The sequence below is a fragment of the Panthera onca genome, chromosome B3, assembly GCF_046562875.1.
Source record: "Panthera onca isolate mPanOnc1 chromosome B3, mPanOnc1 haplotype 2, whole genome shotgun sequence".
In the NCBI taxonomy this organism is placed as follows: domain Eukaryota; kingdom Metazoa; phylum Chordata; class Mammalia; order Carnivora; family Felidae; genus Panthera; species Panthera onca.
The window spans coordinates 132,908,707-132,933,291 of record NC_138344.1 but is presented as its reverse complement, the minus strand read 5'-3'; the positions used below and the strand labels follow the sequence as shown (position 1 = coordinate 132,933,291).

The following is a 24,585-nucleotide window of genomic DNA, read 5'->3' as shown; positions in this document are numbered from 1 at the left end:
GCCGTCCTAGATTCTTTAACCGTGTCCACTTTCCCCGCAGCACTCTGGGATCCTCAGAGGTACAGCAGATAGGTTTGATTCCAGAAGACAAGAGGACCTGGATGGAGAGGCCGTGTCGGGACAATCAGTGTACCGCTTGTCTTGCTGGGGAGGGAAGTAGCATTTACCGAGTCCCGGCTTACGTCTTGACTTACCGAGTCCTTGACTTAACGTCTCACGTTATCTCACTTACTATCATCGAATGCCTTGGTCTGTGCTGCGCTGCGTCTAGTGACCAGCAGCTCTGACGATTTACATTAAAGGAAGAGATTCTATTTTGAGACCTGAAACTGACCCAGTTTCGTAAGACACCAACTATACTGCGTGGCTCACAGCATGTTCTAGGTACAGACCGGGGGGGGGTGTTCGCAGTGGCGAGGCTTGTTGGCTTCGGCCTGGTTTGTGGTCTGTGACCCTCACAACCTACCTGCCTTGAGGGTGGGGATTTTTGCCTGCTGCCGGGTCACAGTGCGTGGACGGTGCTTTTCTTGGGGTGAGTGCTCAGCTAATGTTCCTGGATGGTGAGTGAATATTTGAAGCCATATCTGCTCCAGGCAGAGGAGTCAGCATGGGTGCCTGGAATGTTTGGGGTGTGGCGAATGGGGTGGCCGGACTGCAGTTAGGATCAGGAAGGTGGGGAGCTCTGCGCAGGAAGGAGGGGCTGACTTCAGGGAAACCTCCACTCCACTCTCGGATGTTTGGTGAATGGCCCATCGCCAGGCGAGTCCCTTTTCCGGCTGAGGCTGATTGTGTCGGGAGGAGTAGGGTCTTGGTGTTTGGGTTTTATGGCGCTCAGGGTCACCCTTCCAGAAGTTCATTCTCAAGGCTCAGAATTCCAGCCATTTTCTGGAAGTTCGTCTCTGGACCAAACTGCTGCTGTGAGCCGTTCCTTGTCCCTTAGCTTTTCCTCCAATCAGAGCCTGGAGTAGAATAGCTTTCTGATTAACTGATGGTTCTGACGAGTAGAACCCCAGGGCGTCCAGTTTTATTATGCTCGTGCTTTGGTTTCCTCCTTGCTGAGAACCACAGGGACCAAGCAGGTCAGCAGCGCCCTCACACAAAGGCTGGTCTCCGTGGCCTTACCTTTTCAAGTTACTGCATGAAATCATCTGTGGACATTTGCAGTTAGCATTCTCTCTTCCAGTTGCTCTTACCTCGTGGTCCATGGCTGCTGCCTTTCCTTCCTGCCTTGCTACTTTTTATCTCCTTTTGGGCATATTTTTCATTTCCGAAAACAATTTTGTACAAGGAAATCACCAAATAATAAAATTATTTTCTATCTTAATAAACAGTGTTAACTGTCGTTAACTTAGAGTAACCACAAAAGCAGATATGTGTGCTTTCAGAAGTGAGTATGATTCTAGATTTTCTGTGAATCCATTAGGCTCCTTTGGAAGGTTTTGGCGTAAGCCTGCCAACAGTTCCCTCCAGCTCTCTGGAGCCCTGTGAGGCCTCTGACTTTTTTGTATCTTTCAGGAAACCTAGCTCTTGTCCGTTTAAAATTTAATTTGAATGATATCGAGTCATTAGCACATCCACGTAAAAAGAGCTGTGGGGAAAGTCATGAAGCCCTGTTTGTCACAGTAGACAAACCGAGCTCCCGAGCAGGCCCCTTCATCTTGTCTCTCTTGCAGGTGCTGTTTGATGACATTGCCCAGTCTATGATCCGTCTTTCCAGCCAGGATCTTCAGTTTCAGCTGGTTGCGGCCTTTCTGCAGTTCCTGGGCGTGCCTTCTGGCCTCAGCCCTCCAGCCTCCTGCCTCTACCTGGCCATGGATGAGAACAGCATCTTCGATGACGGGCTTTGTGACGAAATGCCACTGACTTTTCTCAACCTTTCCTCTTCCGGTGTCAGCTGTGTTGGCTGCTCAGACCCACTGGGCCGCCGGCGCTGGACCCGGGGTCACAATCGAGAGGGCGAGGAGTTCATCCGCAACATCTTTCACCTTGTGATGCCTTTGTTTTCAGGCCGGGAGAGGTCTCAGCTCTGCTTCTCTTGGTTACGGTACGAGATCGAGAAGGTAACTCTGGCCTCCTCCACCCCACGTGGGGGCTTCGTACATGATCACGGGGCTCTTGGTGTTCCTCGGAGCACTGGGCCACACCACCTCCTTGTTCGGGGACCCCAGAGGCCCCTGGTGTGTGGCTGCCCCTGCTGAGGGGCCGCGGGGGGCGGGGCAGGAGGAAGGGGGGTGCAGCTTGCCAGTGACTGGGGCCGTTTGTGTTCGCACTTCTGCTGTCAGATGTCTGGGATTATAGGAGCAGTTAGTGTGAACAGCCAGGCCTAAGCGTAAGCGGGGGTTAGAGGATTTCGGGGTTTATTAAAATAGATAAAATAAGCTACTTGACCTTGCTCCTCATATCCGTTTGCTAGAAATTTGTCTAGGGTGAGCTCTTCTGCCCTCTGCCGGTCACCAGTCAGTAGTGAATCTTAACACCCACAGTTCTGACACAGTTCTGACAGGATCTGAGCTACCGATCCACACACCAGGTTGTATGTGTCTGATAAGATGTGGTGGCCACCTCTCACGGGAGGAGACTACTCGGGGTGTACGAGCCTTGTTTATAGAGGTTTGGATGCAGTCGTGTGGGGGCGCCTGTGGCCTCGGTACAATCCTGAATTGTTTCCCAGCTCAGAGAGCCTCAGGGTTTACCAAACACGTGAGAAAGGCGGGAAGTGTCGACACCTGTGTGGCTTTCTAACATTGACGGTACAGAGGGGTTGCCGTAAAATCCCAGGGCACTCGGGAGTCCTTTTCTTTTTACTTCTAGGTCATTTGGTGTCTGCACACTAAAAACAAGAAGAGGCTAAAGTCACAGGGAAAGAACTGCAAGAAACTAGCCAAAAATCTCCTGAAGGAGCCAGAAAACCGCAACAGTTTCTGCCTCTGGAAGCAGTATGCACATCTGGAGTGGCTGCTTGGCAACACCGAGGACGCCAGGAAGGTGTTCGATACGGCGCTCAGCATGGCGGGGGGCAGAGACCTGAGGGACCGTGAGCTGTGTGAGCTCGGCCTCCTCTACGCCGGGCTGGAGGCGGAGCTGTTGCCGGACCCGAGAGGGGCCACCACGGCGCGAGCCGTTCACGTACTGACCAGGCTGACGGAGCAGGGGCCCTGCGGGCCCTACTCCGGGCAGGCGCTGGCCGTTCACATCTTGAAAGCTCGGAAGGCGTACGAACACGCGCTGCAGGACTGTTTGGACGACAGCTGTGTGTCCGCTCCGGCTCCCAGCGACTCCTTCGACCGCCTGACTAGCCTGGTGAAATGCTTCATGCTCTTTCAGTACTTGACCGTAGGGATCGATGCGGCCGTGCGGGTGTACGAGCAGGTGCTCGCAAAACTGAAGGGCTCTATTCCCCCAGGGGGCTCCGGCCCGGAGGACGGAGCCCGCGCCCAGGGCCCCCACGGCGCGCTGGAGGCCGTGACGCTGATGCACACGAGCCTGCTCAGGTTCCACACGAAAGTCAGCCTTTACCCCCTGGCTCCTCTGCGCCAGGCTCTCTCCGAGGCGTTAAGGTTGTACCCAGGCAACCAGGTGCTTTGGCGGGCGTACGTGCAGATTCAGAGCAGGTCCCACGCAGCCAGTGAGACCAGAAGATTTTTCGACGCGGTCACCAGGTCTACCAAACTCTTGGAGCCTTGGTTGTTTGCGATCGAGGCCGAGAAAATGAGGAAGAGACTGGTGGAGAGTGTTCAGAGGTGAGTACAGACATCTTGTTCGTGTGTCCACAGACCTTTGGGGCACGCCTGCCGGGTCCCCACTGCCCTGCTGGGCCCCAGGGCTCCGGAAGTGAGTATGGGCCGGTGCTGGAGCGCCCGCCGTGGATGTTCCGGGTGATGGCGGATGACCTGTGGAAAGAGGAATAAGAGCCTTGCAAGTGGCCACAGCTTTCATTAGGGGCCTTCGTGGCTGCCTCCCTAGGCCGTGCTTTTTGGGATCCTGAACCTTGCTTATGGCGTGTGGGCGGTGACGGTCAGGCTTTCGGCTGTCCGAGGAGCTGTGCTAAGAGCACATGGACCAAGAGCCCGGGCCTGGAGTAGGACTCTGGATTCAGATCCCAATTCCTCCACTTACCAGCTGTGTGGCCTTGGGCAAGTCCAGTCACCTCTAACGGGCTCCCCTTTTGTAACGTGGGAACAGTTGAGAGCCTGCCTCTTAGGGCTGCTCGGAGGGGCCGCTGAGGTGAGTGCTGAGCCCAGAGGGAGCCGGAAAGAATTACCAGTCTCTGTTGTTGTTCCAGATGGTAATAGTATCAGGCTTAACTGTTACCTCTTGATACAGTGTTCGTGTCTGAAGGTCGGGCGGTGGTCTTGGGGACACCTTAGCTTAGGCATTATTGTTCCTTCCAGATCTTTGCTGTCGCTTCACCCTGACCTCGTAGAAGCTGGCTACTCAGAGTTGCCTCTGAACAGTGTTTCACTTCGTTTTTTATTTCTTCCGTTGGGATTTTAGTCACTCTATTTTCCTTAAACTGAAAGGACTTTCCTCCTCATAAGGTAGAATTTGCATTCTGCTGATCAGAGGGTAGGCTTTCTTTAGAAAACAGCAAGGAGTTTGCGGGTGACGTCTAGGCAGACTCTGGTGTAGAAAACACACAACCCTGGACGCTGCCTTCCTCTGGCCTCGGAGGGGCCACATCGTGTCTGTACTCTGCACCCCTAGCGCCCCCACACCTGGGACAGCACCATCCCTGACACACTCTGGTCCTGCCGATGCTGATGTCTGCCGTCACTAACGTACCTCTTCTTCCTGTGGCACCGTGGGTGCGAGAAGTGGCCTCGGAGTCACGTGAGCCTGTGTCTTGCAGGGTAGATGGTAGAGAGGTCCACGCCACAATTCCCGAGACCGGCTTGACACATCGCATCAGAGCCCTGTTTGAAAATGCGTTGCGGAGCGACAACGGCAGCCAGTGCCCCTTACTGTGGAGGATGTACCTGAATTTTTTGGTAAGAAAATATGTAGCGTTTTTGTTTGTTTGTTTGTTTGTTTTTAATGTTTATTTATTTTTGAGACAGAGAGAGACGGAGCATGAACGGGGGAGGGTCAGAGAGAGGGAGACACAGAATCTGAAACAGGCTCCAGGCTCCGAGCTGTCAGCACAGAGCCCGAGGCGGGGCTCGAACTCACGGACCGCAAGATCATGACCTGAGCTGAAGTCGGCCGCTTAACCGACTGAGCCACCCAGGCGCCCCTAGAGTTTTTGTTTTTATGCCGAGCTTTGCTTCGTCACAAGTGGGAAGGTAGAGGCGTCCGGTTGCCACCTCCTGGCAAGGCTGGCAGGGGCTTGCTTTTGCCCTCACGCCTCCGTGGCCTCGCTTAATCCTCGCGGGAACCCCGGTGACTAACGTCCGGTGTCTCAGGACTGGGGAAGAGGTCGCGGGCTGTGGATCTCTTGGAGTTGACTTTGTTGATCAGCAACTTGGAAGTGGTCTGAGCTTTCATTGGAAAGAGACCTTAGTTCTTTGCCATCTGTTCATAAGAGTTCCCAGATCCTGATTCTGTTCTGTCGTTAAAGGTAAGATTCACCCTAGAATGTCGCTTTTACAACGACCTCTCCAGAGAAGCTTCGTCTCACTGAAAAGTACCGTGGTGATTGAACATGGTGCAGTGCCCTTTAATTTTGCTGCTGTGCGTGTGGGGGCTGCTGGGTGGGTCCTGGGCCTCAAGCGTCTGTGAGTCAACTTTGCCTTTGGTTCGGGACCTGGCCTCGGAACGGGCCTCACTTGCCACAACACGTCTACTGCCACGTTGCATGGCGGTTTAGAAGCCTAGGCTTCTGGGCCACTTCAGTGTTTGAGCTGAAGGCTACTAAACCAAGTGATCTGTAACGAACGTCGTAGCTTTCAGAAGCCAGGAGTGATCTTCCTTATCTGTTTCCACTGGGTAACTTAAGACAAAGTTTGTGGACTTTTCCACTTGACATAGGACAGAGTCGGGTGTAAAGAGCAAGTAAGTTACGGATTAGGAGAGCTCTGGGCCTCCCCCCGTCTTCGCAGATTTCAGAATTCATGTGGGTGTGCCCCCCTCTCCCCCCGACCTCTGAAAGGCCCGAGTGGCAGGGAGGACGCGTGATCCCGGGACCGCCGCCTCCTGGCCCACCGGGGACAAATAGGCACTTCCTTGTGGGCGGAAGTCGGCATCAAGATGAATTACCGCAAAAGTTTGTGTGTTTTTGTGACATTTAAAAAACCCCAGAGCTCAGATTCGGTATTTTGACACCCGTGTGTGACGTGGAAACCTCCAGAAGTCCAGGTGCTGGTGTGGTGTTCACGGCGCACTCGTGGTGGCGGCCAAGGCAGAGGTCAGAACGGGTTCCAGGCGCATCTCCGCTCCCGTGGGTGGAGCCACAGGAGCCACTCAGCCGAAGGAGAGGAGACGCTCCCTAACATTTCCAGCGCCGTTACCACGCGACCCTTGGTCAGCAGGTGAAAGACCTTGAAGCGTGAGAAGCGATGGCTCACGCGTTTGCCAGTTCTAACGTCTCCCGTCTGGGTCGGTAGAGATGGGTGGTGCGAGGTGGACCGGGTGTATTTTTTACAAAGATCTTCCATGAGCCAGATTCGGATTTTGGACAAAGAAACTCTTGTTGACTTGGGAGAAAAGAATGGGGGCCCTTGGGGGATTTCTCCTTCTGGAAAGGTTAGCACTGGACTGAGGGGGAGTTAGAGCCGAGTTAGAGCAGGACTTCTTCTCACAGCTCCTGAGGCATCCGGGACGGTTCCCAGGGCTCTGATAACCTGGGAGAAAAATCAGAATAGGGCCAGAATGCTGGGGTGCAGGCCGCGTGTGCACGGAGAGGCCGAAGGGAGCCGACTCCATAGGGAGGGCTGGTGCTTTGGCTGGTTGTGTCTTTGTGCCTTTCCGGATGCGTGTGCGCACGTGCGGATTTACTCCCTTATTTTCTTTGGGAGAACGATGGAAAGAATTACAGTTTGTTGTTGGCCGTGGCCAGTATGGGAGAAGAAGGGAATTGGGGAAACAGTTAACTCTTCCCACTGAGGTTTGGACTTAGGTTAAAACCTGTTTGGGGGGTGCTTCCAAATGTGCTGTTCTCCCTACACAGTAACCAGCGCTTTCCCACTGAACCTTGTTGTTTTGGCTAAAATTACAGTTTGTTCTTTTTTTTTTTTAATTTTTTTTTTTTTTTTTTTTAAGTTTATCCGTTTATTTGGAGAGAGTGAGGGAGCACAAGTTGGGGAGGGATAGAGAATCCCAAGCAGGCTCTGTATTGAGCATGCAGAGCCTGACGTAGGACTTGAATTCACAAACTGTGGGAGATCATGACCTGAGCTGAAGTCAGACACTTAACCAACTGAGCCACCCAGGCACCACCCCTCGTTCTTTTTTAAACAATTTTTAAGTGAACTCTACTCCCAACATGGTGCTCAAACTCACAGCCCCAAGGTCAAGAGACGCACATGCCATCGACTTAGCCAGCCAGGCACCCCGAAATTGCCATCACTTTCAAGATTCTTCGGGTGTTTAGATCATGTACCTGCACAATTGGGAAAGAAACTAGAGTGTATAAAGCCATCCGCTGGTGCCGTGGGCTCGATGAAGTCAGTCTTACAAACAGAAAAGGGAGCAGTGGCACCCAAGCCGGTGGTCACCGGATTGCATTCTACCCTCCGCTGCCATTTCTTCTTTCCCATTGACCGCTAGCAGAAGTTAGAACATATTGAGAGGCCAGCATGTACGAGAGCCTCTTTGGTTCACCGCGCTGGTGCTGAGTACGTAAAGCCTCCGGAGGGACCGTCGGAATCCCGGATCCACCCGAGCACCACACCCCTGCCCTCTGCTCCTCCACCAGCCGTGTCCTCTACAGTTCTGTGCTTGTCCCGTCCCGGTGCTGCGGGTCACGGAACACATGCCATGGTGGCAGTACCAGCCCTTCCCCACGGGCTGGCCCACTGCAGCCGAGCCCCCAGGTGGATTAGTACAGGGTAGTTTCTGTAGCCCTAGACTCTCTGCTTCAAGTAATCATTTCTGTGATTTGCCCCCTGCCTCAGGTTTCCTTAGGAAACAAAGAAAGGAGCAAAGGCGTGTTCTACAAAGCACTTCAGAATTGTCCCTGGGCGAAGGTAAGTTCCAGAGCCCCCGAGATCCGCACATTCCCAGGGACCTTCCCACCAAGCCTCGGTGCCCGCCCCTCTCCCGTGTCCTTGTGGACAGGGCCCATGCCAGACCCTTTCATGGTGCAGCTTTCCCCCGCGGAGCCTCAGCTGATGGGCGATTGTTTCCTTTCCTTGCGCGTTGCTGTGGGCAAGGGGGTCCGTCATTTGCCCAAAGCTCAGCCCAGATGCTGAAAGCATTGGGGTCTGTGTCCCCAAGCCCGGTCAGGAGGTGTCAAACACGGGGACAGAGATGTCCACCTAGTCCTGACCCCACTTCGGGAAGAGAAGGCTTTGCTGGAGTTCACCCCTTCCACCCCACTTCTGTGAGTTGGGCGTCCTGCCCAGTGAGGCCGAAGGGGAGCGCAGGCTGTGGGGGGCGGCGTGGGGGCAGCTGGCTAGCGCTGGACCCCTGGCCCTAGGTGCTGTACCTGGACGCCGTGGAGCACTTCCCCGAAGAGATGCAGGAGGTCCTGGACCTGATGACGGAGAAGGAGCTCCGGGTGCGCCTGCCCGTCGAGGAGCTGGCGCTTCTGCTGGAGGACTAGGCCAGGAGGGAACGGGCCCTGCCTTCCGGGCCTCTCGCCTGCCCCCCCCAACCCCCCCACCGGAGCCGGGATGCACAGGACGGGGACGCATGCGTGTGAGCATGTGTCACGAGACCTCCGCTTTTCAAGTTTCTTAATTCTTAGTAATTTGGGTCTGGGTTATCAGTCTTTTACCTCTTGCACATTGTTTGGATGTGTGAAGGACACAGAACCATAGTTTACATATTGTATATGTGAATGTGTGTACGTAGGGAAGAATCCTGCCAAGTGAAAACTAAACCCGTCGTGGCTGGCGTGCGGGAGGTCTGTTCCACTCCTCTGCCCGGCCATGAACGTTCCCCATCCGCATCCTTGGTGGTCCTGCCGTCGTGGTAGGAAAGGTCTGGTTTCTGAGCACTCGGACCTCTCCCCGCAGCTGGTGAGCAGGAGAGCAGCTTTTGCCCTTAAGAGCCGTTTAAAACTTGGTGTTCTGGCTCGCTCCTGTTTTAAAAGTTTCTCATTATTTGCTAGGCTCTTGATGCCACCTCCCTTCTGTGGACCAGGAGCATCACCTGGGGGCTTGTTAGAGATGCAGCCTCCGGGCCCACCTCAGCCCTTCTGAGTCAGGGCCTGCACTTGAACAGGACCCCCTGGGGACTTAGGTGCACCAAGTGTGGGGGCGCTGCCCAAAGGACCCCTGCCTGGGGGCTGTGACACAGAGGCCCAGACCCAGACCTGCCAGGCCACATTCTTGTTTTGATTTCTGAGGGTATGAATGGAATGAAACGTAAATATCCACATTCAGACCACTTTCTTCTGAAAAGGACACGCCCTTGCAGTCATTATTAAGGACACTGAGCTAGGAGGAAATTGCTCTATCTTCCCTGAGGTCCTGCTCTAAGAGAAACGCGGACAGTTGCTGACTCTATCGTGATCTCTAGAATGGCTGAAGTTGTATTTCTTTGGCATCTCATCCAGAGAAGCCCGTGTCGTGGAAGAGAATCTTGCCTAGAAACCAGCGGACACTGGTGGGGGAGAAGGGCGGCAGGTCAGGGCACCCGAGAAAGGTGGCTGGCCAGCCAAGTGGACGCTTGCCTCGATCTGCCCTGCTTCCTTCGCGGCTTCAAGACTGAACTGTTCAGAGAGGGGAGAAGTGCCGGAAATGGATGAAGAAAGGTAAGGGGGAGCTCTAACAGGTTTTGAGAACTTGAGGGGGATGAGGTTTCTGAACCTAAGAACGAGCAGGCAGGGCAGATTCCTGTTGGGAACCTTGCTTAGTAACGCCAATACCTTCCTGCCCCAAGAATGCTAGAACCCTCATGCTCCACAGACCTTCCAGAAGGGAAAGCAGAGTTTCCTTCTGAAGCCAGAACCACAGAGTTGACCCCTGTTGCTTAAACAGCAGAGAACGCTGGCTTTGCGGCTGCTGTTGTCCAGCCCTGCCGCCGGCTCTGGGGAGGAGAGCAGGGCAGGAGGCGTTCAGGTCTACACTCCTGGCCGTTGCCCAGAAGCCTCCCTAACGCCTTGGTCCACCTAATGCCGGACCGGCTGCTGAGTGGCTGGCGTGGAGGCTCCAGAAACGGGACGAACTGAGGAGGTGCTCACTTTATTGGGGGGAGAACACTGCATGTGGCCAACACATGAAGGCAGCCTGGCGGGCACCCTACACACTGCGCTCAAAAAGGGACACGGGAGGTTTTGCTAAGAAGGATCAACAGGAACGTGTGTTCCTCTGGGCGGCTTCCCAGCCTCATCCCTCCAAGGAGTTGGGACACCCCGACCATTTCCTTGAAGGCAGATGTGGTCACTACAAGTAGAGCCCTTCAGGGGTGCCTTCTTGTTTTTTATAAAGAACGTTTTCTTTCGATTTTTTGAAGTCTTCATTTGTTACTTTCATTCTGCGTTCTCTCAAGGCCATCAGACCAGCTTCTGTACAGATCGCCTGTGAGAAAACAGTATGTTCAGAAAATGAAATACTTTGTGTTCTAATGATTCAGAGAGCTACTTTGAAATAAGGTGTAAGACGCCCACACTAAAACTGCCTCAACCATTTGGGAGAAGATGAGATCTTGTGAATGTCTGAAGCCTTCTAATGATTTTCTCAGGGGATCTGAGGTGGCTTTGAGGAGGAGGACTGGCTCGGGGTCTACCCGGCAGAGTGGCTTGGGAGGGAAGCTCTACCAACGCCCCACTGTCGTTACAGGGAGCCACGTTCTGGGCCACAGCTCCCGTTACACCAGGAAACTTCGCGGCAACAGAGCACACGTCCAGTTCATCTACCTACACTGAGGAGAGAGCATGCGTTCTGGCTAAATGGAAATCTCCCCATTTACTGCATTTATTGTCTCGCAACACTTGCCAAAAGTAAAACAACCCATGCAACATGATGTGATAAAACCACAATCTCAGCACTAAGTTTCTATCTGGTTATGACCCTCAGGATATTTCAAATGGTGCAGCAAAAAAGTGAACAAAAAGATAAAGCAAAGAGGTAAAACGGTAACACTTGGTGAACTGAGGTGATGGGTATGTGGGCATTTACTATTGTTGCAACTTTTCTGAAGACTTCAAATTTCCCCAAATACAAAGTTGGTGCAAAATTTAAAAACTCTCTTTGAATTGAAGTTACCGACAAAGACACTAACCTAGTTCTACAGATGCCAACGATACGCAGTTCAGTGCAGGCACCGGCGTGAAAAGGCCCAACACACGCCGTCCCTACCTGACCGTGGCACTTACCCCTACCTGACAGAAACCCAGGTCCTCACATACAAAGCAGGCTGGACCCACACTCAGTGCTGCCGAGCCTCGCCCTAATTCTGGTCGTCTGGGAAGAAACGTCCTCACACACACACAACTAAGAGGTACAGTCCAGCCCAGGTTCTCACCTTGATGTCGGCCCCAGAGAGGTCATCTTTAGCCATGATCAAGTCGTCCAGGGTCACATCATCGGCCAGCGTCATCCTGCTCGTGTGGATCTGAAAGATGCGCCTCTTGGTCTTTTCATCGGGCAGGGGGAACTCAATTTTCCTGTCAATGCGGCCTGCGGGTATACAAGGTTTCCAGTCACACCCCTGTGGCTCCCCCCAGGCTCCGCTGTGGCTCAGGGAGCCTGTCTCCTCACACCTGCAGTTTCAGAGGGAAACTTCCCTTGTGGGAAGGGTCCAAATCTTGAAAAGTGAACACTGCGCTTTGTAAATATCCACGTGTGAAATCGTCCCGTTTAAAAGAAATCCTCTCTCCTCTGGTACCTTCAGAAACACACAAACTAGCCACTGCTGCTTTTGGTGCTACCCGAATGCGAAATTAACTGGAGCTACCACAGGAGCTATTTCTTCAGAAAAAAGAATGTTCATTACGGGAAAGAGAAACGGTCACAACTTAAGACTGCGATGGAAAGGGCCACACTACACCTACTACATCACGTTCTTAGCCATTACCTCAGTGGAACGCAGCTTTTGGGAAGTTATTCTACACTTCGGTAATGTATTTGCCTTGATGTGTATCATTTTTAAATCCCCTGAAAGTGCACTTAAACACGAACACATATAAACACACTCATCCTCCGTGATGGGACAAAAGCAAATCTGACCTGGTCTGATAAGTGCTGGATCCAAAGTTTCTATTCGGTTTGTGGCCATGATAACTTTCACGTCACCCCTTGAATCAAATCCATCCAACTGGTTCAACAGTTCCAACATTGTTCGCTGGATTTCTCTTTCACCACCAGAATTTGAATCGTATCTTTGAAAAAGAAGAGAAGGGATGAAAACCGAACTGATCTCCTGCTGAAGGGGAATTATAAAAACACCTCTGATGCCCTCAATTCTAGCAACAAAATCAGCACAGCCTCCCAACCACCACATAATCTTACTTAAACTGTAGATGTTTTCGTGCCTGAGATGGCATCATTAATTCAGATTGCACGTTCGGTATCTGAGCCCCCGACCCAACTATGAGCTCCTGGAAAGCCTTGTGACAATGGCTGTGTCCCCAGAGTGCAGATGATGCCTGGCTCAGAGTGGAAACTCAAGGCATGGCTGCACACTAATCTCCAGACGGTCACGACTCCCGGGTGGTTGTCACCTGGCACCCCGGAGCAGAGCCTAAAGCATCCACAGCCACGTACAGTAGGAGCCAAGGCAAACCCATGTGCAGGCCACACAGGCAGTGCTCCGTGATCATTCTCAGACAAGAGCTACAAGGTCTTTACCTCTAAATGACACAAAGAGAAAAATGTACCTTTTTGTTCCAATGGCATCAATTTCATCAATAAACACGATGGATGGCGCGTGTTCTTCTGCAACTCGAAATAACTCCCGAACGAGTTTGGGCCCATCACCTAGGTACTTCTGAATAAGTTCAGAGCCAACCACTCTTAGGAAAGTGGCTGAGGTTTGGTTTGCTACTGCTTTGGCTAATAAGGTTTTACCTATTTTAGGTTAGAAAAAGACAAAGTGAAAAAACCCTCAAGTGCTGTCTTAACTTGAAAACCCTGTCACTACCACCTAAAACGGGCATAAAAAACGGGCAGATCCCTCCGATGAAAAGGCATGCCACCATTCCAGTGTCTTGACATTATGTTCTCCAAGGCAGATAAGAGGAAATTCAGAACGTTCTGATTATTTTTAACCATCTTCCTAAAGTCATCATCATAGTGTCAGAAAATACACTTTACTGGGTTATTCGAACTTGCACAGAAGTTGCAAGTTATTAACCCAACGCATGCCACCAGGGTTTGAGATCCAAACTCTACTCTGTGAAACAATCAGTGATGGAAAAATGGCCTGAGAACCCTAGGTCTGACCTAAGGAAACACTCTTTAGCACCAGGCCTGTAGCCCCCGGGGCCACCCGAGGAGTCGTGGCTGTGCTGGCTGGGCTTCCCCGAGGCTCAGCTGAGACGGGGCCAGCTCCCAGTGAAACCCACAAATGATAGCTCTTCAGACTTTTCTCAGTCTCTGTTGTGTCCTTGTGAGGAACTTCCTCTCACCAATCTCAGGGAGGATCTCAAACATTTCCAGTCCTGCCCCGTTCCTTGAGATTTCTTTTTTTTTATTTTTTATTTTTTATTTTTATTTTTGGGACAGAGAGAGACAGAGCATGAACGGGGGAGGGGCAGAGAGAGAGGGAGACACAGAATCGGAAACAGGCTCCAGGCTCCGAGCCATCAGCCCAGAGCCCGACGCGGGGCTCGAACTCACGGACCGCGAGATCGTGACCTGGCTGAAGTCGGACGCTTAACCGACTGCACCACCCAGGCGCCCCGAGATTTCTATTTCAGGTCAAAACCAAGAGATCTGGCAGCCATTTTGTGAACTTTAGGGCTGGAAGACCTTGGCCCCTTTGACGGTGAGTGAGGACAGGGGCACAGGGCCAAGCAGGAGCATCAGGACATGGTGGCAGTTAGAGCAGGGCTGGTAAAGGACCAACCTTAGGCCCGCAGGGGAAGGGGAGGAGGCTGCCGGGGAGTAACACAGAAGACTTAGTTCAAGTGGGAAGAAGGACGAGGCGCTAAGCTTTACTACAAGATGTGGCCACGACATCCTTGTGGTGAGATAGACAGAGGGCTGGGTGTGAAGGCTTAAAGTGCGGAGATTCCCCGAGAGAACCGACTAAGGCTGCTGAACAGAAGACAAAAAGGACCTAAGTGGGTGGCATCTTTCAGTCCAGAAGCGGCCAAGGCCAGCTGCTGTGGCACTGCAGTAGCCAGAGGGCTCACCGAACCGGCTTCTTCCTCCTCCTGGCAGGCCCACCACCCTGTACTTCACCCCAGCTCCTCAGATCGGTCCCCAGCAGTGCACATGCACCAAAGCAGGCCTCTCTTCCAGCCTCAGCCCTGTCGCCAGCTCACTCCCAGAGCAACCGCGGCCTTGGGCTAGTAGTCACTGGCCTGACACTTGATTTCCTGGGCTGTGAGAGGACAGGCTGCAGAAGCTCCATGCCTCCGGAGCTCGTCTCCACTTGTCTCCCAGTCCCTCCACTGTGGGCAGTCCCTAGTCCTCTCAGGATCCTCCTGGGAACGTGGTTTCAATTCACTCAAATAACTGTGCTTCCTCTGGAATTTACACAGCGATGTACTGCTAAGTCCTGGACTGTACAACTTACTCAGGTCAACTAGTCGCATGGTGAACCAAATATATGTGTTTTTATCTTCCATCTATGTATTCATTATATTCATTCAGTACCAATGGACCAGAGAATGAACCTAATCTGAACAGCACAGAATAGGTTTTAAATCAGCGGTTCTCCACCATGGTTCTGATGTCTGGCCACACACTCCAGATGCAGATCGGGATTTTCAGGGATGGGACCAAATATTGGTATTTTTTAAAGCTCCAGGGTGATCCTAGTGTACAGCCAAGGTTGAGCATCCTGGTTTATTTCCTGTCTTATAAAGTATATTTAATAGACTCACACTAATCTTGAATTATGAATACTTGAAAGCCTTATGTTTTACAGCATATAAATGAGGTATACAAGAGGAGTTCTAAGAAACTGTAAATGCATTCACACTGAGCAGGCATTTGGGGTGGGGGCTGCCTACTGCTGTTCGTTTTTTGTTGCAATTCCCACTACTGTTTTTAACACGTTAAGTCTGTTAAGTCTACAATTTCAAGTCTAAGATAATTCAGTTTCTAAGCATCTACTATACAGATAAATATACTTTTGTGTAATAGGTATGTTTCCGTATTTATTCCAAAAACGTCCAAAATGCCGCTTAGAAAACTTTGTTTTAAACTAAGGAATTGTGGCATCCTTACTCAAGAATTAATTATAACAAGCTAATACTGCAGCTCAGGAGATCAGCTGAGTGCCCAGAGAGTGTCAAACACAGAGCATACGTACCTGTGCCAGGTGGTCCATAGAGAATGACCCCTTTTGGGGGCTTTATACCCATCTCTTCATAATATTCAGGATGAGTGAGAGGAAGCTCCACAGATTCCTACAGAAAACAAACACTGGTAAAAATAAAACGCTTTCCTACTAAAATTATCAGATCCATTAACCGGCGTCAAGAATATAGCTCACTTTCAACAAAAATAAGCTAAAACCTCACTTACTACTGTTAGAGACACTGTGGGTGACTTCATCTAGCAGCAAGGACACATTGAAGAGGACATCTGTCCCACCTGAGCTGCCGCCCCCTGCCTATTGCTCCCAATTTCCCTCTAACTTTCCAGAAGCAACATTTAAGCCTTGAGCAACATTTAATAAGCTCTTCCTGAGCAAAAGAACTTCAAGTGAAAATACACCCTTTCCATTTAAACTACAGACAGGAGCTGGGATGATTTTCTGATTGCTGTTACACCGACAGACACGCTGGCTAGAGATCGAGCTGTCTGAGAGGTGCCGGGTGGAGACCGGGGACAGCTGTGCATGACCTCCCTATAGACGAGACGCCATGCAGGTGGCTGGCCCACAGCCAACCTGAATGACCACTGAACTTCCCCCGACTCACACTGTCCCCACATCACTGGAGGTTTCCAGATGGCCACAGCTGAAGTTAACACAGATGGAAACATTATATATTCACACACACAATAAACACTGCATATAAAAAGGATTAAGCTGCAGCTGCTGAAGCAACAATCACCCAATTTATTTCCATTACCTAACTCGGTATTAACAACTACAAAAGAGCACACTGGCAAGCTCTGTTACTGCTTGATCAGTACAGAAAAAAAATATGCAAAATAACTCTAAGCACCCTAAATGAGGCAGCAGTAAGAAATCTAAAGTCTAAAAACCCAGAGCCTAGACCTACCTTAATTTCCTGGATTTGGTTGTCCAACCCCCCAATATCAGCATAGGTTTCCTGGGGGGCCTTTTCTACTTTCATCACCGTGACCAAGGGATCCGTGTCATCCATGAGCACCCCTATGACGGCATGTACCTACAGAGAACGTTAAGTTTTACTGCAGGGACGTGAGGTTTGCACAATCCATTTACAACAGTGCAATGCCAATCACCAGAACGGCACGAATGGGCGGATCCGAGAGGAAGGAGGAAGCATCCCTAATTAGGGGCTTCGAGACCGGCAACTTGCCTTGTGGTTGAGCAGGACCGAACAGCCTGGCTCCAGCAGGTCCTTGTCTACAAAGGAGAGAATGCTGACGTAGTGTTCTGAGCCCACAGACGTGGACACGATGGCGTGATTGTCATCAATGATCTCTTCCAACGTTCCTACCGACATCGGGGTCCCCCTCAGATCATCCACCTTTGATCTCTCCTCCTATGTAAGAGTATGCCATGAAGGAAAAGCGGGTTAGACCTAAAAAGTAGACAATGCTGACAGTTTTACTAGAGTTACTAGATTTTACTACGTTTACAAAGCAGGTGGTGCTTTAAAAGCAGCTAATTTATGATTCGTAAGAGCCTGCACAGGTCAACTGCTTGAATTTCACTTATTCACTGAATTCTATTTAATAACTAAAACCGTCAATTTGTAAAATCAAAGTTACAGTAATTTCTCCGTTTACCTCTTGCTTTTCTTCTAAAGGCTTCATTTGTTCCTGATTTCTAATGAATTCTTCCTCCATGAGAAGATAGTCTTTAATTCTCTCTAACTTCAGTAATTTTAAGCGGCATTGAGTGTGAGGTGTCACTGTAATTAAAAAAGTTTTATTGTATGTGGAGCTTGACGTTCGCAATGAATTAAGTCCACCCATAAGAAAAAAAGGTTAAGACTTAAATAAGCTAATAAGCAGGTGCCTAAATGCAAAGGGAAGAGAGACTTTGGCAGTTCTAAGCAAGCAGGTAAAAACGGGACGAGTTCCATGACCAGACAGCTAATACAAAATGACATACACTAAGTGAACTGTCTTTATATATAAGAAAAAGAGAACTCAAGGACCCAAAAGATAGTTTGCTTCGGTGTTTTATTCCCCATAGGTGCTAATAAAAATAGCTACAAGTGCTGTTCAGTCAGAATACATGCTGCATGCTAGCTAGAACAAAAGCATCCACTTGTAGGAGGACCGTGAGATATCAGTGGTATTAACATAGGCGGCAAACATTTTTTCCACACTCTTCTGCGTTCTTTTGGCTTGAAGTCCCCTGCTGCACAGGAATCTTAGCATATATAGACAAAAATGCCAATCTTTTCTTTTGTGGTTCCTAGGTTTCTTCAAAATGTCTCTCCTTCCCTGAGGTTAAATATATTCCTGAATTTTTGTTCATTTACTTATTTTCACGTCTGTACTACATCTGGCAAAAAGGGATCTAATTTCATTTTCCCTCAACAGCAAATAAAATATGCCAGCCATTTATGTTAAATACTTCATCCTCTTCCCACAGAACTCAGGCATCACCTTACCATATAGTAATGACCCATGTGACCTGACTTCCTATGCTCTTCTGGCAATCGGAGGACCTAGACTTTACCGATACCATATTGACTCATTATTCATTTTTTCAAATTGTCGGATTCCTTTCCTTCTTAACCAACCAACATTTATTGAAATTATTTCATCTAAGCAGGAAGAGACTTGTTTAGATGGGGATGGGAGGGTTATGTAAGACGAAGTGATGAGAAGAAGGCAGCCATGGGAAGGAGAGGGGGGAAGAACGTTTTTAAGCAAACGGCAAAAGCCCTAATGTGGGTAAGAGTCAAAGAACACAAGGCAGGGCCGTGTGAACGACAGCAAGGGGAGTGACGGGCTGAGGACAGAGGTGGGCTGGGTCAGGTCACCTGATCTGAATCTCAGTCTATGTTCAGTATGAAGCCACTGAAACAGCTGGTGTTCAGGAATCCCAAGACGGACATTCCAACACAGTGGTGTTCCATTTCTTCGGGGAATAAGCGTGTTTTCTAAGTTATTCAAGCTCAATCTGACTTTTCTAATCTCAAACTACACTCTTCATACCTCAGAGGAGCTGGCTGTTTAAGCGAGACATGGTTGTATACCGTCTGCACGCCACTAACACCAAAACACAGCTTTTACCGCAGCCCAGAGGAGGGCCACACCCGCGAGCAGAGCTGCAGCCACCCCGTTTCCTGACTCCACATTCCGACCTCTACGCTACACACACAGACGGCTCTCATGGAACCGACACAGCAGGGAGGAACCATTACCCAGTGGCAGCTTGCTGGCAGCATCTGGTCCCTTTGTTTTCTTCTTCTTTTTCCCCACTCTGGTTGGTACAGGAGGTTCGTACTTCTTTTTCTTGTCCTTGAATTTTTAGAACAGCAGGAAAAAACAAAAACCACACAGATCATATCAAAACACAAACTTCTGTAAGGCCATCATCTATTTCTCGGGGCTGTAATTTTCCTTATCTTTCAGAATGCTATTAAAAACTCCTTTTACAAATAAAGCTAGGTTTACACTTCTGCAATTGGTGAATGTAACTGATCTTTTTATTTTTTAAAGTTTATTTATTTTGAGGGAATCCGTATCAGAGGCAGAGAGAGAGAGAGAGAGAGAGAGAGAGAGAGAGAGAACCCCAAGCAGGCTCTCTACTGTCAGGGCGGAGCCTGATGTGGGGTTCAATCTCACGGACTGTGAGATCATGACCCGAGCTGAAATCAAGAGTCAGACGCTTAACTGACACCTCTTGATCTTTCTTTTTACAATACACAATGATAGACTATTCAATAAGGACTAGAGGTCAGAATTCAGAATTATATACCAAAAGTTTGAGCTGAAATAATGAGACAATTCTTCTTCACATCTGAGGATATTAAACACTAATTTACTGGCAATTTATTTCAACACTCTGTAGTGTTATTTTACACATTTAAAAATCATTAATTCAGGGTGGGGGGCCTGAGTGGTTCAGTTGGTTAAACAAGCATTCCACTCTTGGTATCGGCTCAGGTCACGATCTCACAGTTTGTGGGTTTGAGGCCTGTGTCACGCTCTATGCTGCTGGTGCGAAGCCTGCCTGGGATTCTATCTCCCTTTCTCTCTGCCTGTCCTACAACCACACTCCCTCTCAAAATAAATTTAAAAAAAAATCATTAGTTCAGGGCACCTGGGTGGCTCAGTCATTTGAGCATCTGACTCTTGATTTCGGCTCAGATCATGATCCCAGTGTCGTGGGATCAAGTCCTGTGTCAGGCTCTGTACTGAGTGTGGAGCCTGCTTAAGATTCTCATTCTCATTCTCGTTCTCTCTCTCTCTCTCTCCCCCCTCACCTCCCCTCTCCTCCCACTCACCCCCTCTCTCTCTCTAAAATGAAAATAAAAAAATAAAAATCATTAATTCATAATTACTTACTTGACAGGTCAATAATCTTCTACAACATGAAACGGATACTGTATGTGAGGCCAGGCTGGTTAAAAAACTACAGGATTACTTATTTTGCATTTTGACACTCACGAGTCCCCAAAGAACTTCTCAGCTGACAGCCAAGATATGTTGCACAAGATATGTTTACTCACATCACAGACACATCTGGCTTATTTACCTTGTCATCCTTCTTGCCACCTCCAGGGCCATGACCACCACTCTGACTTTGACCCTGAAAAAAGAAATCAGAGGTATAAATTCAGAATGTGATCACTTCAAAAGAACATCCTTATTTTCCCGTGATTCCATGACACCATTTAACAATTCTGGACTTAAGATGTACCTTGCAGTCAACATGTACATTTAGCATCGTAGAAATTTCTTTTCTTCCTGAAAAGCTGTTAGTGGATCAATGGTGTGCCCTACCCTGCAACTGTTTGCATCTTAAATCAAGGACAAGTCTACTAAGAAACTGATGTATCATAATGAGGCTGGGATTCTAAGACCACCCCTTTTTTGAGGGGAAAGTAGAGCTTGACATTCTTTAATATAAAACTACTTGAGTATATTTCATGAAATTAGGTCATCAAAGCTAAGTCATTTTACCTATTTAACAATCGTTTATCAATCGTTTACTCCTTACTAAGATCACACCAAGACCCAGGAGACTCTCCTTTCAAAAGCAACTTATATACTTCCCATCTCTAAAGCCTGGGGCTCTCAGGCAGGTCTTTCTTCCCAACCTGAAAAGCTAAATCACCCTAAGGTATCAAGAACTCAAGTGTATTAATACACTCGTGGGATTTGGGGATTTTAAAACAGACCCCTCGGCTACAAGGGATGGCTTAATAAAGAACAGTATCTCAAAGCTGGTGGCATTTTAAACAATAGTGAACTTACTTGAATAGAGGAGCCTGCAGTCCCCTCAAATCACTTCCACGTAAGCACCTCTAAATTAATACACCACCAGTTTAATTATCAAGACAGAACAATGTATCATTGTTACCTAGAAGAGTTAGGGTCAAATATAGTTCCCCACCTGCAGGATTCTTAAAATTCTGTGCTTTATTCTGAAGAAGGTAATTGCAGGCTCTGAAAAACTGTGGTTCACAGAGTTAGTTATACCGCAGTAGGCTGTCCAAAGTACAGGCCTTTAATACATACTTACTTACACCTCCTAAAGAAATGTGCTGTTGGCTGGGGCAGCTAATGTTTGTGGGGTGCTTACTATGTGCCTAAGTCTGTACCAGACATTTTCCCTTACTACTTCATTAATTCCACACCACCCTTCAAGGTAGGGTTTATCATTCCCACTTTTTAGACGAGGAACTGCGATGAGCCTAAGAACATGGGCTATGGAATCAGATGCATCTAGCTTTAAACTCCATCACGCAGGTCACCTCCCTGAGCCTCAGCATTCTTAACCAGAAAGTGGGGATGATTCTAGCTCCCCTTACTGAAGATGAGGTAAGGCACATAAACCACTCAGCATGTGCATGACTCACAGTAACTCCTCAGCAATACAATATCACCAGTGAACGAGAAACATTAGGGTCAGGATTTTAATTACCAGTCTGGTTACAAAATCTGGGCTCTGAAATAAATCTATCTGGTTCAGTTCTTCACTCTCATTTAACCCATCTCTGTTTTTATCCAGAACTCTGACCTCCCACTCACATTCCCACAGCATTTTCTCCCCTCACCAATCCAGCTATTCCTTTGTAAAACAAGGAGCTGATCCTTTAATTTTCCTCAAAAACCTTCAGCTGCTCCCCAGCATTTATGGTGTAATGTCCAAACGCTAGAGTGGCAGACGTGGCCCCTGCCAAACTGGCTGCAGCTGACCTTTCCCAGGTTCATCTACCACTCGTGATCCCGCAAGTCTGGCCCCACAGGAGGGCATCTTCCTGTACAGGTCATAAACCCCTTCATTTCTGGGGCATCTTACAAGATGTTTCTCAGTCTCAAATAACAATAACAAATATACCCATTTCAAGCCCTTACTCTATGCCAAACTGTGCATTCTCAGGGTATCATCTAAGTTTACTTCTTACAGACTCTATGAAGTTGGCACAATCATAACCCCTGGTTTACAGATACGGAAACCAAGGCCCAGAGATGGTAAGTGACTTGCCTATTATCACAAAGCTTGTCAGAGATGTAGCCAGGAATCACGAAGGTCTATTGGACACCAATATCTTACTAGATGGCCTCTAGCAGAGACTGGCAGGGTTTGTGTAATAGCACAGCCACTTAATGTGTCTCTGTTTCCTCCTTGGTAGAGTGAGGATGATAATAATTACTGTAAGGATAAGAAGAAAATGCTGGAATATAACCCTATGTTTATTGCAGCATTATTTACAGTAGCCAAGATATGGAAGCAAGCTAAGGGTCCATCAGTAAATGAATGGATAAAGATGGTGTGGCGTGTAAATGCACACAAACACAATGGACATTACTCAGCCATTAAAAAAAAAAAAAATCTTTCCATCTGTGACATTAACGGACCCAGAGGGTGTTAAGTTAAATGACGTCAGACAGAGAAAGACAAATACAACACGATTTCACTTGTACGTGGCATCAAAAAACAAAGCAGAAACAGATCCATAAACACAGAGAACTGGTGGCTGCCAGAGGAAAGGGACAGTGGGTGATGGGGAATGGAAGGCACAGGCTTCCAGTTATAAAAGGTATAAATCCCGGGGATAAAAGGTAAAAGGTACGGCACATAAAGCACATAAATATACAGACAGTGGCACTGGGATAGCACTGCACTGTAAAGGGACAGATGGCAGCTACAGTGAGAGCACAGCAGAGAACAGACTCGTCCAATCACTGGGTTGTCCACCTGAAACTAATTTAACACTGTGCCAGCACCTCTACTTCAATAACAATGACAGTGACAAGGAGAATAATGCTGGAGAAGTACCTAGCACATGCTTAGAACATTACCCCCGAAGTCCTTATAAGACCTAGAAGACTATGTGGTCTGCGTTCTTGATGTTCAGGATACAGGCTAAACACACTGCCATCTCAGGCCCTTTGCGCTTACCTATTCCTTCTGCCTGGAGCCCCTTCCCCTCAGATGTCTGCATAGGCTACTCTCATTTTGTTTAGACCCCTGCTCAAATCTCACCTCCTCAGAGGGGCCTTTGCTAACACCCTATGTAAAATAGCCATCCCATCCCTTTCTATAAACAACCATATAGCACTGGCCACTCACCCATCTCTCTCTCCCGTTCCCTGCCATCATATTGCAAGTCTGCTTTTCGATGTGTGTGTGTGTGTGTGTGTGTGTGTGTGTGTGTGTGTGTGTGTGTTCGCCTTGTCTAGAATGTAAGCTCCATGAAGGCAGAGACTTCGCCAATCACGCTCACTTCTTGTGCCCTCACCGCTTAGAGCAGAACTTGGCCAAAAGAAAAGTTGCAGGTGCTCAATAAACACCTGCCTACTGAACTAACGAACAACTGCTAGCGGAGCCTCCCCTCCGAGGTGCACCAGTTACAAAGACGTCAGTCTTGAATGCCTTCCCCAAGTGCCCCCACTCCCCGCGGTCGTCCACCGCCGCGCTCTCCCCTCCTCGAACGGAACGAATCCCTCCCTCTTCGGCGGTCGCGCAGCCCTTCACCTGAGCGGCTCAGAAAGCACTGGTCCCAGGTGCTCAGGGAGGCTCCCGCCGGAACTCCCCGCGCCGGTCAGCGGGGCCCCGGGCGACGGAGGAGCAAAGCCGGGCGCCCTGACCCGCTCCGCCGCCCCACTAGCAGCCCTCCCGGGGGACCCTGCGCGCCAGGGGCCCCAGGAACCCGGTCCGGGCCCGCTGGTCGGCCCCGGCGGACCTGAGCACTGTCTCCGGGAGCCCCCGACCCCCGAGGAGAGCGGGCCGGCGGGCAGGAAGGCGGGCGGGCCGAGTGCCTCGGGGAGCCGCCTCGCCCTCTCGTCTCGGGTCGCTTCGACCCCGTCGCACCGCCACCACCGGCCGAAACCCTTAGTCACTCACCATCTTGCTCCGGCCGCTTGAACCGCCGCTACCGGATATGCATCTGCCAAGGCGGCCGACTGAAGCGGAAGTTGCCTAGTGACGCTACGGAAGCCGAGAGGAGCCAAATCCCTCCCTGACGGAGTCGCTCTCCAAGGGCTTGGTGGGGCAACGAAATAACTTAGAAGCAAAACGTGAATCTTGTAAAATATTTTACTTGAAAAAACAATTTTAAATCGAAGTTGTTAGGCTGTTGTCAACAGTTTAAGACGACGACGTAGACTTTGAAAGAAGTAAGACAGTTGTGAAAATATAAAATATTTAAAATCTGCAAAAATCTTAACTGAGAAGAATTTCACGTGTTGCTCCAAGAACTGGAATGGAATTATAACGGCGAAGGTGACATAAACTTTTGGATCACATTTAAGCTATTATTTGGTCTCTGGAATAGACGTGATCATCTGAGAGTATTTCCTTGTCTAATGAGTTACCTGGATGCGTTTTCTTTTTTCCTTTGATGCTTTGTGGCTTGTGATGATGTCACATGTTGTCTTAAAATAACTAGTCTTGCACCTGGTTGGTAACGTTGATCATTTAGTACACCCACCAGGACATTAGAAAGATAGCAGAAAGACAAATAAAGAAACTGATCCCGTTCACAATTGCACCAAGAAGCATAAAATACCTAGGGAT

General features: G+C 49.3%; 2 protein-coding genes across 4 annotated transcripts in view; one reads left to right on the top strand and one right to left on the bottom strand.

Moving 5' to 3' along the window:
- The window catches only part of NRDE2 (NRDE-2, necessary for RNA interference, domain containing), a 55,437-nt gene extending 37,298 nt beyond the window's left edge, over positions 1-18,139 (top strand). Inside the window, exons 10-16 of one of the 3 annotated variants that reach the window (XM_078447912.2) lie at positions 1,674-2,060; positions 2,812-3,740; positions 4,850-4,988; positions 8,052-8,123; positions 8,576-9,856; positions 10,884-13,712; positions 13,941-18,139. In XM_078447912.2, the coding sequence (XP_078304038.1) occupies positions 1,674-2,060; positions 2,812-3,740; positions 4,850-4,988; positions 8,052-8,123; positions 8,576-8,701 (1,653 nt within the window). In that variant the 3' untranslated portion in view covers positions 8,702-9,856; positions 10,884-13,712; positions 13,941-18,139. Of the gene's footprint in view, positions 1-1,673; positions 2,061-2,811; positions 3,741-4,849; positions 4,989-8,051; positions 8,124-8,575; positions 13,713-13,940 lie in introns of those variants that run through there. The other 2 variants (XM_060620530.3, XM_060620531.2) reach the window with 2 other exon arrangements.
- PSMC1 (proteasome 26S subunit, ATPase 1) lies at positions 10,271-23,988 on the bottom strand. Its single transcript, XM_060620532.3, has 11 exons — positions 23,914-23,988; positions 20,095-20,148; positions 18,758-18,854; positions 17,163-17,287; positions 16,730-16,915; positions 16,448-16,576; positions 15,529-15,625; positions 12,923-13,112; positions 12,273-12,424; positions 11,569-11,723; positions 10,271-10,622 (listed from the first exon to the last, which is right to left on the bottom strand). Exons 1-11 carry the CDS (start codon positions 23,914-23,916, stop codon positions 10,488-10,490), a joined length of 1,323 nt encoding a protein of 440 aa, XP_060476515.1. The 5' UTR covers positions 23,917-23,988; the 3' UTR covers positions 10,271-10,487.
- Between the last annotated feature and the right edge of the window lie 597 nt (positions 23,989-24,585).

What these genes read in the sequence shown, in the direction of transcription:
- PSMC1 (XM_060620532.3), bottom strand. An exon ending in CTTTAGAAGAAAAGCAAGAG is followed by an intron (nt 16,916 to 17,162) that starts GTAAACGGAGAA and finishes ACTCTTACATAG; the next exon opens with GAGGAGAGATCAAAGGTGGA. An exon ending in CTATGGACCACCTGGCACAG is followed by an intron (nt 13,113 to 15,528) that starts GTACGTATGCTC and finishes AACCTAAAATAG; the next exon opens with GTAAAACCTTATTAGCCAAA.